We start from the raw sequence: 15,951 nt of genomic DNA, 5'->3' as shown, positions 1-15,951 counted from the left end.
GAGTTCTGTTTAGAAAGACTCCAGGTCATACGTGTCAGACTTTGTTACATTCAAGTTGAAAAGACGTTTCCAGTCCAACCTCTTGGAAGAATGAATTTTTCACTTTCAAAACCAGAGAATTAAACTCAGATTTTCTTTTTATCTTAAAAAGGCAGATGCAGTGCTTCTAATGAGGGTGCTCAGGAGTAGTTGTTGAAATCCTAGGTCGTCCTGTGGTTCATCCACTTTAATTGCATGTTTCAGTGTTGTCCTCTGTGCAGCTCAGGATGTGTCGCGTCTCACGCTTATTTCAGACTGAAATCGAGTTTTCTGTCTGTGTTTTGCTGTTTATTGCACAAAGCATAGCAACCATGTATGTTATGGTATTCTGTTGAGGCACACTGAGTGCTGCATCCTTTTTGAGACAGACAGGCCAGAATATGTTGTTATATGATCACTCGAAACTCAGCAGAGTTTACATCCAAGTAGTCCAAAGTTTTCCCACTGCTCTCAGGGAACAAAGCTTGATTTATTTTCAGATTCGCACTGTTAGGTTCGGTTTTTTGGGGTATGGTGATGTCAAGGGGATGTTAGGACATACGTTCTTAGTGATCTTCCTTTGGATAATGCTTATTTTGTATTTTGGTGTCATTGTTCATAACTGCAGGCAAAAATACTCGTTTTAAAAGGGGCTCTGTCAGTGGCAACACACCGAACGGTCCAAACCACTTCACAGTATTTTGCTTCTTTGACAAATGTATCTGCTGACCCTGTTTGAAAAGAAAAATTACATACAGGATCAGGCATGTGGTAAAAGTTGATTACCATAATAAGAATACCATTATATTACATAGGCAGTATATTACAATGATAGCTGTTACACTCTTAATGTGGACCTAAATGTACTAGCAGTACGTCAATAGAGCAATTCATCCTTCCTCTTCAAACTGCTGAAGACATAATGGTAAATATACTCTTTTGCTGTCAGTCACACCTGCACTAACCTCTTCTGCTAAGGCTCACACCTCCTCTCCTGCCTGCTTCACAGATCTGCACCAAGAGAAAATGGTGATCCTGACTTTGTGAGGGATTTCCTTTCAAGAGTAATTTATGGTGTCAGTTTATATTCTCAGTAATGAATGGTTACACTACTTTTACAGACATTTTTGTTATTTTACATGCAAACCTGAGACTGCTCTTCAGGCCATTTGTGCAGTTTTTCCCTTGATTTAAATGTGTATCTCTGCTGTGTAAAGAAAAAGAGGCTTGTCATACCCATAATTATTACGCAGAGCTTAATTTACTGATCACACACAAAAATCACAGAATCATAGAATAGTTTGGGTTGGAAGGGACCTTCAAAGGTCTAGATCTGCACTAGATCAGGTTGCCCAGAACCACATCCACCCTGGTGTTGAGTGTCTGCAGGGATGGGGCATTCACCACCTCTTTAGGCAGCCTGTGCCAGTGTTTTATCACCATCATTGTAAAGAATTTTTCCCTCACATCTAGCCTGAATCTCCCCTTTTAGCTTAAAACCATCACCCCTCATCTTTTCACAACGCGCCCTGCTAAAAGTCCCTCACGATTTTTCTTATAGGCACCTTTTAAGAACTGAAAGGCCACAGTAAGGTCTCCTCAGAGTCTTCTCCAGCTGAACACCCCCAACTCTCAGCCTTCCCTCACAGCAGAGGTGCTCCATCCCTCTGATCGTTTTTTTTTGTCCCTCCTCTGGACCCTCTCCAACAGGTCCATGTCTTTCCTGTGCTAAGGACTTCCAGTGGGGCCTCAGCAGAGCATAGGGGCAGAATCACCTCCCTTGACCTTCCCCCAGGGGAAACAAATGAACTTTTCCTCCCTTTAACAGCAGAGATTGCATTCCTCAGAATTTGTTGAGGAGATTCTCTGGGACTCATTTTTCAGGTTCTTTCTGCTCCACGTTAAAGCATTTCTCTCTGGTCTTCTTGCCTGCTCTTTTATCGTTTACTTCCGTACAGCAGACGATGATAATGCTTCTGATTAGTCAGATTTAAATTCCTTTGTTCTCAGCCTCTCTCAGATCATTAGTGACAACTGGTTTTCAGCTAGTTTTTCTCTGTGAATTTATCCCTTTTGTAAGAACTTAAAAAAATGGTTGGTCTTAATGGTTTTGTTGTTACATCTGGTGTTACACAATTTGATGGGCAGCAACTGCACATGCTTGTTTCTCCTTTCTTACTGACATTTTTTAATACATTTGGTTCAGCTTTTCCCTTGTAAATAGTGGGTTCCTTTTCCTTTATGCAGGGGGAACCAAGTAGTTTAAAATAGCTGTATGACAACACAAGTTGTGACACATACATGTTACTGTGTCTAAACTAAAATCAGTGTGTGTGTATAATACGTTCCCTATCTATGTAATACCTAAAGTAAGATTAATCCAAGGCTTTCCTGCAGGCTTGCTGCTCTCATGTTGCACATTGCAGCTTTCATACAGCATCTCACAAGTTCCACCAAGTTCACAGTAGCTAAGGTCAATTCTTCATCTCCTTTTAATCTTATCATCTCACTGATGGTGTGACTCACTGGCCTTCCATTCAGTGCAGTTCTGTTTCTTTTCTTAAGCAGTTTTTGTGCTGCAGACTGCACTGAATGGTCCCACTGTTTGCTAACAGGTGTAGCTAAAGTATCTCTAGTTCATATGGGTAATGCCATAAGCCCTGATAAAGGCAAACAACCAGGACCTGTGCTGTAGAAACAGCACAATGAGAACATTAGAGAATTTTGTCATGATCTTCTCTTTTATGTATTTTAATACATTTTAGATACAATGTATTACTCACTGCTTTGTTAAATTGGGGCAGTTAAATTAGCATAAAATGGACTAACGTAGCATGGGGTAATCTGCCATGATTAATTCCAACGGCTTGCATGAGCCTTACATTTTTACATTAACAAACATAATGGCTGCAAAACTGAGCCCTGGCTTTTTAGTTCACTCCACAAACAGGAGAAGAGGCTGCTGCCCTGGCATGGCAGAATGGCTATTACACTGTTTGGAGACTGCTTCAGGGGTAAGTTCTGCTGAGCCAGGATGCCCATTTGTAGTGCATTAGTTACTCTGGTACTTGCTGCTGGAATCTAGGAGTACTAGAGAGTGTAATGCAAATTCCCTTCACTTCATGGGCAGCAGCACCCATGGGAGGGGATGGGAGGCAAGGCAAATACAGTGGTGGAAAAGCGTAGAAAAGACAAAGGGGCTTTTTGTGCCGTGCTTTCTCCCCAAGCAACTACGCTCTGCCTTCTCAAGAAGGAGAGTTAGGAGCTGTTGCTCTATTAAATCAACAGCCCAGAGCAATCCATGCACTGGTTCTTAAGTACCAATGCTAATGTCTGCAATATCAGCTGCTGCTTAGTATCGACTATTTCTGGTATGAGAAAAGCTCCAGAGACCACAGGACAAAAGCAGTAAGCCGGCAAGACAAAAAAAAGCTAAAATGACATTTTGACATTTTTCCTTACAAATGGAACAAAGCTGGAAAAAAAGCCAGGTTTTTACAAGTCTCCTCTATCTGTTCTTTGGGTGATTCGAAGACATTTGTCATGGCAAGGGAGGATCAGGTGATTCACTTATCAGAGAGTTGGTAAATCTTAGAATCCCAGACTGTTTTGGGTTGGAAGTGACCTTAAAGCCCATCCAATTCCAACCCCCTGCCACGGGCAGGGACACCTTCCACTAGACCAGGTTGCTTCAAGCCCCGTCCAACCTGGCCTTGAACACTGCCAGGGATGGGGCAGACACAGCTTCTCTGGGCAGCCTGTGCCAGAGCCTCAGCAACCTCACAGGGAGAACTTCGTCCTAGTGTCTGTTCTAGATATACCCTCTTACAGTTCATAGCCATCATTGCTTTATCACTACAGTCATTTTGGAAAGGTGTAATAGCTTGAGCATTCTCACAGCCTCCCTTAGAAAGCACACTGGAGGAAGTAAGTATTGGTTTTTAATTAGCACTTTTTTTGCATACTTCATTTTAGAGCCAACACAGTAAGGAACCCTTTCTTAAATAGCCTGTAAGCTTTCTTTAGAAATGCTTTGTACCACTGAGCTTATACCATAAAAAACATGAAACATCAATTTTTTAATACATAAGATTTTCTCATAGATTTTGGGTGGTCTTTATCTGCATGATTCTTATCAGCTTCTCAGCAAAAGTGTTGCAGTCATACTTCCATAATTATATTACTCTTTCTGCAGTGTCTTTTTGGTTTTACTAAGGTTTGAAGAGCTGCATTTCTCCTTGTATACCTTTAAAAGATAATCATATCTAATCAGAAGAACAGAACAGTGTTAAAATATAGAAAAGTGTGTAGCTGATCAATAAAATCCCTGTTCCACCCATTGTAGCACTCACTAACATTTCACGAGCTTCAGTACTTGAAGGGCTATCTCTGCAGCTTCTAGGATGAGCCCTGATTTTTTTACTACACAAGGAGGTTTCTTTGCTCATTCAGAAAGGCATTGTCGAAACAACTGAAGGGATTTTAGGCGCCCAGACCTCACTTACCATTTTTGTTTCATTTGGGCCTTTGAAGGTAACTAAGACAAGCAAGTATACTAAGAGAAACATAGCAGTATTTCTCTTCACATTTGATGTGGCGTGTAAGGATTTAGATGAATTGTGCCCATTCTGTACAATGTTCAGGGAAAGGGACTCACAAATGTTGTTGATGTTTCTATAGAATATGATTCTTTTTTACTCTGTTATGTTCCTCACCGCTTCCTAGGATCCCCCTGGAGATAATTAGATATCATGCTGAAACTCCTTCATACAAACTGAATTGTGAAGAAAGGAAGCAGCTGGATGACGATGTATCTGTTGCTGAGGTTGAACAGGCAGCCTGTGCCCTTGAACAAAGCCCCCGATCTCAAAGGACTTTCTACTGAAATATATGAATAGCTCCAGCCTGTTTTGGAAAATTCCCTAACTATAAGTTGAATGAATCACCCACATCAGTTTTATATATGCTGTTAGCTCAGTTAATAGCCATGTATTAAGAAACACGATAAGAATCACAAAAGTTGTGTCTCCTGCAGAGCCGTCTCATTATGCAGTACAGATACTAAATTGCTTTTCAAACTATAATTCTTTCCAATTTTGTTCATTAACACTGAACTGCTTTCGTATGGGAAGGACATGACTTACACAATGAAAGACTAGTAGAATAGCACACTATATGCTGTATTAAATACCGACTATGTTTTTTATCATCTTGATACAGAAACAGCTTTTCATCATGTACAGTGGAGCTATCATGGTATGGTAACCAAGAAATAAATTTTCTTGGCTTATTAACATTCATCTTTTCCTTAGATACAATATAAATCAAAGAGAGTTAACTGAATATGATACTTCTATACAGAATCATAAAGACTAATCTAATTCTCAGATACTTAAAATGAAGTCAGAAACTCCAAGCTTGTTCTTTATATAGTATTGAGTTTCCATAGTTTTGAATAGAAATACTCAGTAGTGCTTGCATAAATCTGTTATGCTTATTACCTGCTCTTTACTTCGATTAGTAAGTATGAATGACCTGCTGACCAAAACTAACTCTGTGATACCTGCGTGTGTATCCTTTCATAGGTTGAGCGGAAAATGGTATTCAGTAATTATTGTCTTGTTGCATTATCCAACGTGAGAGGAGTATTGCATGAATGTTTTGTAGTCTAGTACAACCCACTCTGATCTAACCCTTGATCAGTGGGTTGTTGTGTTTTAAAGACCTGTTGCCAGTGAGTAAGTGAGGAAGAAAGGACAAACACAGGCAGAGTTTAAAGCAGATGTGCTTTGTTTCTCACCTCATCAGACAGCAGCATGTGCTGTGCTGAATGACCGTGGCCTCTATCAGGGGTCCAAGGACTTAGTTTCATATCTTTAGATCTGTAGCAATCAAGTCAATTGTTCAGCAGTCAGTTTCCTTAGCAGTAAAATAAATCTGTGCAGTATATGAAGAATAAAACACTTAGCAATATTATGGCTAGTTTTACAACTATCCTGACTAGTGGCACTTCAGTGCCTCCTGTTTCATGAAGCCTTGAATCAGGTAGGGAAGATGTCTGGCTCTGAATTCCATCCTGTCGTAATTACACTTGCAGTTCTTTATGAGAACAAAAAAGGAAAGAGAGTTTTCAGATGCGTTTGGTATCTGTGAGGAGACACAGCATCAGGGATGACATTGTTACCAGCAGTATCTTGATAGATTTCCAGCATCTTGATAGATTTCCAGCAAGCCTAGGTCGAGAAAACACTGGGGGATCTGCAACTGTAAGAACCAGTTCTATTGTCCCTCGGTTTTGGTGTTTTTTTCAAGTATAGCTCAAAGATATGGTGAGTTATTCTTACATATACTTGCTGGGTTGGTAAATAAGTAGTTAGTCTCAGATTTGATTTAACCCATTCTTAAATATCAGAACATACATCCCCTTTCCATTCGGAACTGTCGGAGCTGGCCCTTTACCTGGCACTTGTTGCATTCACCTTCCAGATCACGTGAATGGTCACTGTACAAGTCCAACATCCCAGAGCTGCAGCTCAGGAAAACGACTTTCCAGCGCAGACGTCTCCAAAGCAAACCGCCGCGGGCCCGGTCGGCCCCCCTTCAGGAAAGCACAGTCTGCAGCCTGCATGGAGATTTCTCTCCCCGTCACCACAGAAGGTGGGTGGCAGTGAATATTCTGCTAGGTATTTGTGGATCTCTTGCTGGGTGCGAAAGCAAATAAGTTTAGCATGATCCTTTGTCCTTGCCCTGAACTGCTGTGTTCATTTGACTGTTTAGAATTAGAACAACCCCTGTGTGTTAGCGTTGTTACTAACAAGCCTGTTCCTGAGCTCTGGGCTGCCTAGGGATGCAGTATGCCGAACCTCACCAAACTCTCACAGCCGTCCCCTCGCCTGGATCGATCGGGTGCGATTGTTCATAGCAGCTTATGCACAGTGGTTGTGAGAGCTGGTAGTACTAACGTTTTAAACTCTCATTGTCTCTACTTACCAAGTCTGAAAAGGAGTAAGATATTTTTAGAATGTGAGTTCAGGCTTTGCACATTTTTATTTCTTTCTTTATTGGTGCTGAAGACGCTCTAAAATTCCACAATTCCTGGCCACTGTTTCTGGTGAATTTATAGCCCATTCTCTGATCAGTTTCTTTTGTTTATCATAAGTTTCTTCTTTTAATGCTTGAAAAACAGTCTTCAAATCCTAATCTACCCAAGTGCAGAGACTGGATGAAGATGGGATACACAAAGTGGCAATGCGTTGGACTTCAAACTTAGCAGAAGCCCATTTTAATTTTAGCAGTGGCAGCTGTTTCATTGCAAATCATTTAAGTAGAAGTGTTCAGCTGATGTGTTTTTCTTCAACCTTGATAGTGTTCCAGCTCTGCTGGTAGTATCGTTGACCCTTGTCTCCCATGCTTCCAGCTCCCCCGCATTCTTGCAATAGAACAATGCATTGTCTGCTCAGAAACGCTTCAGTCTATCAGAAACTGAAAGAGCATAGCATCAAAATAAATGGTGTAGGACAGAAGTGTTGATTGTATTCCATTTTAATAATAGGTAAAAATTCAGTATTTAAACAACAGAAGTTAGTTTATTGTTTTCATAATAAAATAATTAATTTTAACAAGCCTTTTAAAAATCTAGCTTTTTATTTTAATCAAGTTGCAGAATGATTTCTTAAGTGCCTAGGAGATAATAATCTCCTGTGGCTGTTGTCTGGGCTGTAGCATGGCCTGTGGTGCTACAAGTACCACTAGGACCCCCTGTGATGGTACAAGTGATAGTCAGTTGACAGCACCATGACCCTACAAGCCCTCTGTCTTGTCAGAGGCATTTGTACCCTAACCTGCCTGCCTGCAAAGGTGTCTTCATGACAGAAGTTCTGTACAGCTGGAACCAGTACTTTGTAATTTTGCTGGTTCTTAATGTTACAGAGCAAAAGAAATTGCATCAATCAGCATCTAATTTTGTATTTTTTAAATGCAGTTGTTGCAAATACCTTTGTTACTAGTGGAAAATTGCTAGAATCTGTGATTGCTTTTTTTTATTTACAATAATATAAAATAGCAAATACTTTTTTGGCCCTTCTGACTTATGTAGTGAGCATACAACAAAACAAATAGTGTCTATGTGTGTGTGACCCTGTAAGAAAACATCCTAATTTGGCATAGAGGGTTCCAAGATTATGTTCTTGGCTGGAATGGAGCTGATATCCTAGGTCTGTTGCAGTGTCCTCTAGCAGCTCCTTCAGTTTTATTTAAGACAGCATTTACCTACATTCGTGAGATAAAGAGCAAAGCATGGTTAGAGGCTCTCTGCAAAATGGCTCTGCTCACTGAAGGTGATACTATCTTCTAGCTATCCTTAGGTCTCTGTTAGAAGTGACCTCCCATCACTAGAGGTTATCACAGGAGGACAGATACTGGTGAAAGATTAAATCCTTTGAGTTGTTAATTTCTGCTTAAATACAGAAACATTTTCCTTAAACAGCTTTTCCATTTACACTAAAGCAAATGAGAAGTGCCCACATGATCTGTCTGACTTTACTAGTTTAGTATTCACCTTATGCAGGGTCAGAAACTTGGGTAACAGTGACACTGCAACTGACACTGCTGTTTCTTCAGTGACCATCCAACAATCTCTTCTTTAGGAGAACATTACAATGTTTTGAACTCTTCAAAGATTCATGGGGTAAACATCAGGAATGTTAAATTGCATTGTAGGCTGCATATAACTAAGAGTAATCCTCAGCAATCAGTTATAAGAAGTAACCCTGTTTAAATACCAAACCTACTATAAATTTCAGTTTTCACTTGGATTATTTAATGGCTCCTGTGTGAACATTGCACTAAAGCAGATTTACAGACCTCTGAGGGGTTTGTAAATTCCTGTACATAAAGGCAGTTTTCATCTGCATAATCACCATTTTTTCCTCCACATTAGTTATTGATGGTGTTTGTAGCATAACCCTTTCATCTATCTCTCTTCATGAACCACACAGATATGGTAAGTACCATTGTCGTATGATAGCTCATGGTGGAAAATACATCACTGCCACAGGGGTTTCTATTGCTGTGTGTTTTTCTTCATCTTATGTAGTACCAAACTCTTCTGGAATTCTTGTAGGCAGATACTGCTACAACATCAGCACTACCTGCACATAACCAGGACGTGATACTACCTAATTCTTATATGCAGCTTCCTTTCTTTTCCCTCCCAAATGCTGAGAGTAAGTAGGGTCACTGAGAAGCAGAACCTTAACCCTTTAAGGTCCCAGTGATCCTTGTGTGCAAAACGTTTATTAAGACAGTGATACTTTTGATGGTATGATGATGATCTCTGTGTCATGAAAGATACCTGTCAGGTTTACTATTAAAGGATATCTCTTTCTAGAGATAATCATAACTTTCTTTCAGGGATGAGGATTGTGACATAAGAAATCCCTATTTAGATGTGTGAGTGATGTTATTTAAATGATATTACAACCCTTATTAAGTTCAGTGAAATGAGTGTTGCAAGAAAGAGATAGACAGTCTTTAGAATAATTGATACTAGCATGTAATAAGATGGAGCATGGTTTGGGTTTGTTGTTGAGTGCGGAGGTTTTTGTACAAGTCACCTTCCAGCCGGCCTGTAGACTACAATAATTGTCTGATTATTTATATTCTCTCATTAAAACAAAGCCATCTGTCAAACTTGTCTACACTTATTTATTAGATGCCCATTGTATTTGCATTCTGTGGTATTCTAGCTCTACTAACTGAGCTGGCTAGAATGACTTGACATTCCCCTGTTCTTCATGCATCTTGAATTTCCAGACATGCTGCTTTGGCAAGTGGTTTGATTTATTTCTGAAGGTGTTTATACTAAATAATATGGTGGAAGGAAGGTGGCATGATCCTTGAAAGTCTTCACTTAGGGATAAAGAGGAGGGGGAGGGAGAAGGAAGATGAGGAGTTAGAAGGTTTGAGAAAGAATATATTGAGAATAAGCATTCTCTCCAAAATGTGCAACTGGCTTTAATCTAAACCACCTGGTTGGGCTGTTCCAAAAGAAATCAAACAATCCTCTCTGTGATAGGAGTATATTGATTACTTCAGAGCATATGCTGCAATAAACAATAGATGTATTCCTAAGAAATTCTTTTTCTGTATATATAGATATTCTCCTGTGGTGAATCAAGATACACATTTTATGTCCTTGCTCGAGAGGTAGTATTTCTGGTTAGGATTTGCTAGGGTTTTATTGTTGTACCTGAGTAGAATTTTGATGAGAGGCGTAGTGTTAAACCCTTTTTTTACATTAAAACTAAAATGTGCCTTTGTGTGGGGGTAAATGGTTCTTACCTTCCCTTGAGTCTGTCCCTGAGGCACCAAAAACACCTGGAGATTTTTTAATAATGCATGCTTCCAGTTCCTGCTATTTACATCCTCTCCTAATTATTTGATTACAAAGATAATACGTTTTGGTGGCTAATCATAAGATACCTTTTAGAAGAATAAATCAGTCTTCACCTCTCTCACACTGGATTTCAAAATCTGCCTATTTAAATCTGATCTTTTTGGTGCAACAGGAACTGCATTTCCAGCATTTTCGTCAAGTGTGTTTTCAAGCAATTTTCACACAATAAATTCTTCTGACTTCATTCCTGTTAGCTGATTGTCAAGGTTTTGCTGACTCTTACCTCTTCGTACGTGCAGAAGGATTCCTGATATAGAAAAGCATTTTTGAAGAACAGTTTTGCAATGATGAATCATAGGAAGGGAATTGAGGGAGGGCGAGTGTCTGGTTTTCTGCTGGTCCAAATATTGCAAACTGTTCAGTTTCATAAAGTGCTGATACTTCTTCCACACTCAGAGTAATTCAAAAGCCGAGTAACAGCAGCAGAGACATGTCTTTCAATCATGGTTACTGTTACTGCTTAAACCTATGACTTTACCAGTATCCTCATCTAACATGTTAAAACTTGAAAAGCTCTACGACTTCTTAAACTCAAGTAAATTTTCTTCCAAGCTAAGGATTACTGCTCTTTCAAGTTCAAAGCCTGGGTTTATTTTTTCCCCCGAAACACTGGTATCATGATCAAATAGCTTGTTAGGGTTACATCTCTGTTGGTAATTAGCCAGACATTCAATACAGCACTTCTCAAATACCATTTATGCTATTTAAAATGTTACCTGTTGTTCTGTAGCATCTTCTGGGTTTATAAATGCGGTATCCTGATGCTTTACTAGTGAATTCTGTAGTTTCTCAATATTCTGTGCAATTCTCAAAATTCACTAATTTAGCAAGAAATTAGAACTTTACAAGATCGTAATAACATGTTCTTGATTCTAAACAATCTTGTTTTCACATACTTTTGATTAAGCTGTTTCTTCCTTGCCATAATATAAGAATTTATTTGCATTGTAAACAAACCCACAAATATGGGAAATTCCATTGCTGAACTCCAAAGTTTTCCACTTCTTCTAGTCCTTTTTGACCAGGCATTTTAGAGATTTTAGGAGTTAGTGATGGCTGTGGCCATTTGCACTCATCGTGTCTTGGCCTGTTCCAGCTCTGACCTCTGACTAGCACCCTATTTCGTCTGCAGGTATCCTGACAGAAACATTGGAATACAGATTATATTAACCTTCTGTTTAGCTTCTTTGGAGGAAATGTGTACCCCTACCTGGCTTGCCTTCTGTCCTGTGAGATAGACCTAAAACACTGCATCTCAGTCTAAGAGCTAATACCACATAGTTGTTGAACCTGTTAAAGCCCCCTTTCCATCTAGAGCAGCAGAGATCTCGGCCTGATCAAGAATTTCAGTGTAGATGAATAGGCCCAAAACATCTGCTCTTTTTCTGCATAGGAAAACAAAAGCTGTATTTCAGTCAACTTTTTAATTGTAATTTTAGATTAAGGAAAACACTGACATTAAAGAATAAAAATAAAACTGTTGTGGGAGGGAGGGAACTCAGTGCGGTTACACTTGTATAGCTGGAGGGTACATGGATGTGTGCACAGATACATACGCTAGCACACAGTCCTCCTCTTTGCTTTTATAACTGAGAACCAACTCTGAGAAGTCTCTCAGGCTTGGTACTTCTTGGTTATTGCTTTTTTTATAAACATTCTCTTTTTTTAAGCAAGTTTGCATTCTCCATGACTTACTTGCTGCCATCGAGAGCTCGCGCTGGCAGGCTCTGCCCTTTGTACCTCCTTGCCTGCATTCATACAGAAATTGGGGCATTCTGTATATGTATGCCCATCGTCCATCTGCGGTTATATCATACCTCTAGGGAAGACAGTAGAAACAGAGTGGAGTTTTTCCTTTGAAATGTTGTGTTTGGAAATCTATTTTCTCTTGGAGAAAACCATCTTCCTTTTTTTCTTATTGTTTTTCTTTCTCGTTATGTAGTTTTTAATTAGTCCAGCTTAATCTCCCTTGACTAGAAAGGCCATTTAGGTCTTAGTACTACAAACTTGCCTCTCAACAAGGAATCCTAACAAGGATTTGCTGTGCATTTTGCTAGGAATGCTAAGGGAAGAGTCTTTGAATGTGCTTTAGCTTGTCTTTAAAATAATTCCTTTTCAGCATTTACCTCAGCTTTTGGATTAACTCTTGATTATATGTAGTTAAAATTTGATATAGAGCACTTGAAATGTCACTGTGAGCTGGCAAAATAAACCACTCAGGAATATTTAGTCATTATCTTTAATAACCTAATCAAAAATTCTATGGCAAGTACAATACAATTTCCATTTTAATCGAATAGATCCAGTATACTTTTTATACTTGAAGATTTTCCTTTGTATCTCATATGGGACTAAAAGTGTTTGGGGGATAAGTTGTCTTGCATGATTCTTGGAAACGGGTAGTAGTTGCTGTATACTATAAACTTCTTTTATTAGTCAGAAGTCTTTGTGAGGATCCCCGTAAGAAGCCTCATAGACAGCCTGGTAGGGGTTTCCAGACATTTTTCCCCATAGATTTTGGTCTAGGTTTTGGTGCTGAGGTTCTTGAGGCTTTTGGCTTTTAGATTCAGCAGATTTTCTGTGTATGTATGGCAGCCTGTGCCTTTGGTCTGTTGTTTCTATAACAAGGTTTCCAAAGTCTTAGGATTGATCTACCTAAATAGTATTAGCCTGTAAATCTGTGTGTGAAGCCATAGAAAAGGGCTGAAAATTGCTCTCACAAGCCCAATGTGCTGTCTTGGAAATGTGATACCTTATAAAACATCTGCAGCCTGAGAAACCAGCCCTAGCTGATGTCATGCTGCATATTGCAGGATTTTCTTGCTGTGGTATAACCCCAGCCAGCAACTAAGCCCCACACAGCCACTCACTCGCTCACTCCCCTGCAGTGGGACAATGGAGAGAATCAGAAGGGTACAAAGTGAGAAAACTCATGGGTTGACATAAAAAAAAGACAATTTAATAGGTAAAGCAGAAGCTGCGACACAGGCAAAGCAAACCAGTTAATTCATTCACTCATTCTCACCAGCAGGCAGATGGTTAGCCATCTCCAGGAAGGCAGGGCTCCATCACGCATAATGGCTACTTGGGAAGGCAGAACTTTGAATGTCCCCCCCACTCCCTGCTTCTTCGCCCGGCTTTATTTGCTGAGCACGATGTCCTGTGTCATAGAACATTTCTGGTTTTATCATTAGCTCCTTTTTTCTTGGGTCTGTTGGCTCTGAAGCCCACACGTGGGTCTGAACTCAGGGGCCTAGAAGTTTATTACTGCAGTTCTCAAAGGCAGCAGTTCCTGGGCCTCCAAGGGAAGAGAGAAACGAGCTGGTGGTTTGATCTAGAAAAATACTGAAGAAAAAGCACGAAATTATTCAGATGCCTGGCAGGGTACTGCAGAGAGGAAGGGAATAATCTGCTGTCCCTGGCTGCTGAGAAAAGGACAGGACGCAATGGACGTAAATTACTGAGGCAGAGACGTGACTTCAGGGAGACAATCAGAGATGAATTTTTATCACAAGGGCAGTTAACCACAGAAATGGATCCCCTGAGGAGGTTATTGCATCTCAAGCAAGTTTTGAGAACAGCTCGTATTCCCTGCTCTCACTGCATTCCTTTTGCCGTGCCTTGCCATACTGCAGAGTGAATGATTTTGGTAAACTTCCTTGCCCAAGCAACCAGCCAAACTGACACCTACCCGAAGCACTGGGCATGTTACAGGAATCATGGGAGCACATTGCAGGAGGCCCCTAGGTGCCATGGCTTTTCACAGCTAGGTTTTCAGAGCAGATGGAAAACCCGAGGGTTTTATGATGTTGGTTTTCCTTCTGAATCATTTCATTTGAGGTTACTTTACGTCATTGTAACTAGTACGGTAAGAATATTATAATAGGAAGTAACTTACATATACAGTATAGTATATACAGTAGACAATATAGTAAACCATGGTCTCCACTAACTGCTCAGTTTGCCACCATGTTTCTTGTCTGTGCAGAGAAGCAGATAAAAATGTTGCATAGACCACATTTTGTTGTTGTATAGATGACCTGTTCTATCTGTAGACAGTCTGTTCCTTACTGCACAAATCATTATCCAAATAAAAAAGAAGTTGTTAGGAAGCTGAAATTATTTTTTCCAGTATTTAGCAAAATCACAGCACTTCTGCTCTAATGGACACGGAACTCCAGGTTTTCAGAACAGCAAATTCTGCATGGCTATAATAAAAACATTTGGCACCAAAAAAGCTCCACGGAAGGATATTAGAGCATCTTCTGTAAGGTTTTTATATCCAAGTATTCCATTTGAACACTGAACTATAAAATCCATAGGTTATTCTTGAGATAATACAATTGTTTCCAGAAGTGACTTGTCCATAGTCTTAAGTTCTTTTTCAGTTATGATTGAGAGTGTGTGTGCTTGTATTCTACTGTAGGTAAAATAAAATCCTCCACTGCAAAAAGCCAGTGGTGCTGTTGTCATTTAGATGGAATCATGATCTTCATTGGATTTAACCACTGGCTTAAGGTTAGGTCAGATGTTTAAGTGGCATTTAAGTGTGTATCCACCTCACTGTGTTCACAATAGAGCTTTCAATATCTTCTGTCCCCGGAAAAAGTAATGGAGAGAGGTTGTCTATAGACTGTGGTGCCTTGTGAAAGAGCATGTCTCAGGAAAAGCCTGGGAGGAAATGGAGAAGAGCCTTGCATGGATGCTTGTGAGCTGCTGGTGTCTAAAATCAAACTCTGTTGGGCTAGGTAAGAGTTCATGTTTGATTTTTCTTGGAGTACGTTTTCTGTCAGGTTCTATGGGATGTTAGGATCCACTTGTTTCTCACAGGACTCTGCAGTTTTTTCTTGTTTTTAAAACCATCAACTAATGAAAATTGACTTGTTCGTATTCCACTGAAAGGCTTTCAGTTGGAGTTGATTCCAAGTTAAGCTTTTTCACACTGTACTCCAGGCATGTAGAGTTTGCACTGCATGCTCAGCTTTAACATTTCTGTGCTTGTTGGCAATCACTTTAGATCAACATAAGCCATTTTTTTACATCTGAAATATATTGGAAACATTTTTGGAAGTGGGACACACCATTGGGTGGTTCCTGGTACTTTGGTGGCAGAAAGGAATAGGTGGTGGGCTGTTCTGTATAGAGAACTAGGGAAGAGTATGGGAATATTCTGAGATTGTTCATTATCTGATAATAGCTGCTCCAAAGGGTTTTTTAAAACCAAAGCTTTTCTAACTGCAGTTACAGAAGCAGATGTATGGGACGGGGATGGGATGGGGTGGGGGGATTAAAAAGAATCCTTTAAAATGCTTTCATTTGCTTCGTTATAACATTAACAATTTTGACTTTGTTATTGAATGAACTCAAGGTTTTTCTTCTATAATGCCTTTTGTGTCCACCTTATTCTTGGGTACTTCCACATATGAAAGTTATGCAACATCCTATTATTTCCCAAACCATCAATGCTACAAAAGTCG

The 15,951-nt window shown here is 39.8% G+C and overlaps 1 protein-coding gene across 9 annotated transcripts in view; it reads left to right on the top strand.

Annotated features, from left to right (window-relative positions):
* The window catches only part of STXBP5L (syntaxin binding protein 5L), a 190,806-nt gene that overhangs the window by 161,031 nt on the left and 13,824 nt on the right, over positions 1–15,951 (top strand). For all 9 annotated transcript variants that reach the window (XM_057415878.1, XM_057415885.1, XM_057415883.1 and 6 more), the window contains one exon: positions 6,505–6,675. In XM_057415878.1, the coding sequence (XP_057271861.1) occupies positions 6,505–6,675 (171 nt within the window). The remainder of the gene's footprint in view (positions 1–6,504; positions 6,676–15,951) is intronic.

The sequence above is a fragment of the Pezoporus wallicus genome, unplaced genomic scaffold (genome assembly GCF_028554395.1).
Source record: "Pezoporus wallicus isolate ANWC-B61680 ecotype Strahan unplaced genomic scaffold, APGP_CSIRO_Pwel_v1 contig_6814, whole genome shotgun sequence".
In the NCBI taxonomy this organism is placed as follows: domain Eukaryota; kingdom Metazoa; phylum Chordata; class Aves; order Psittaciformes; family Psittacidae; genus Pezoporus; species Pezoporus wallicus.
This window is presented reverse-complemented; position numbering and strand designations above follow the sequence as displayed.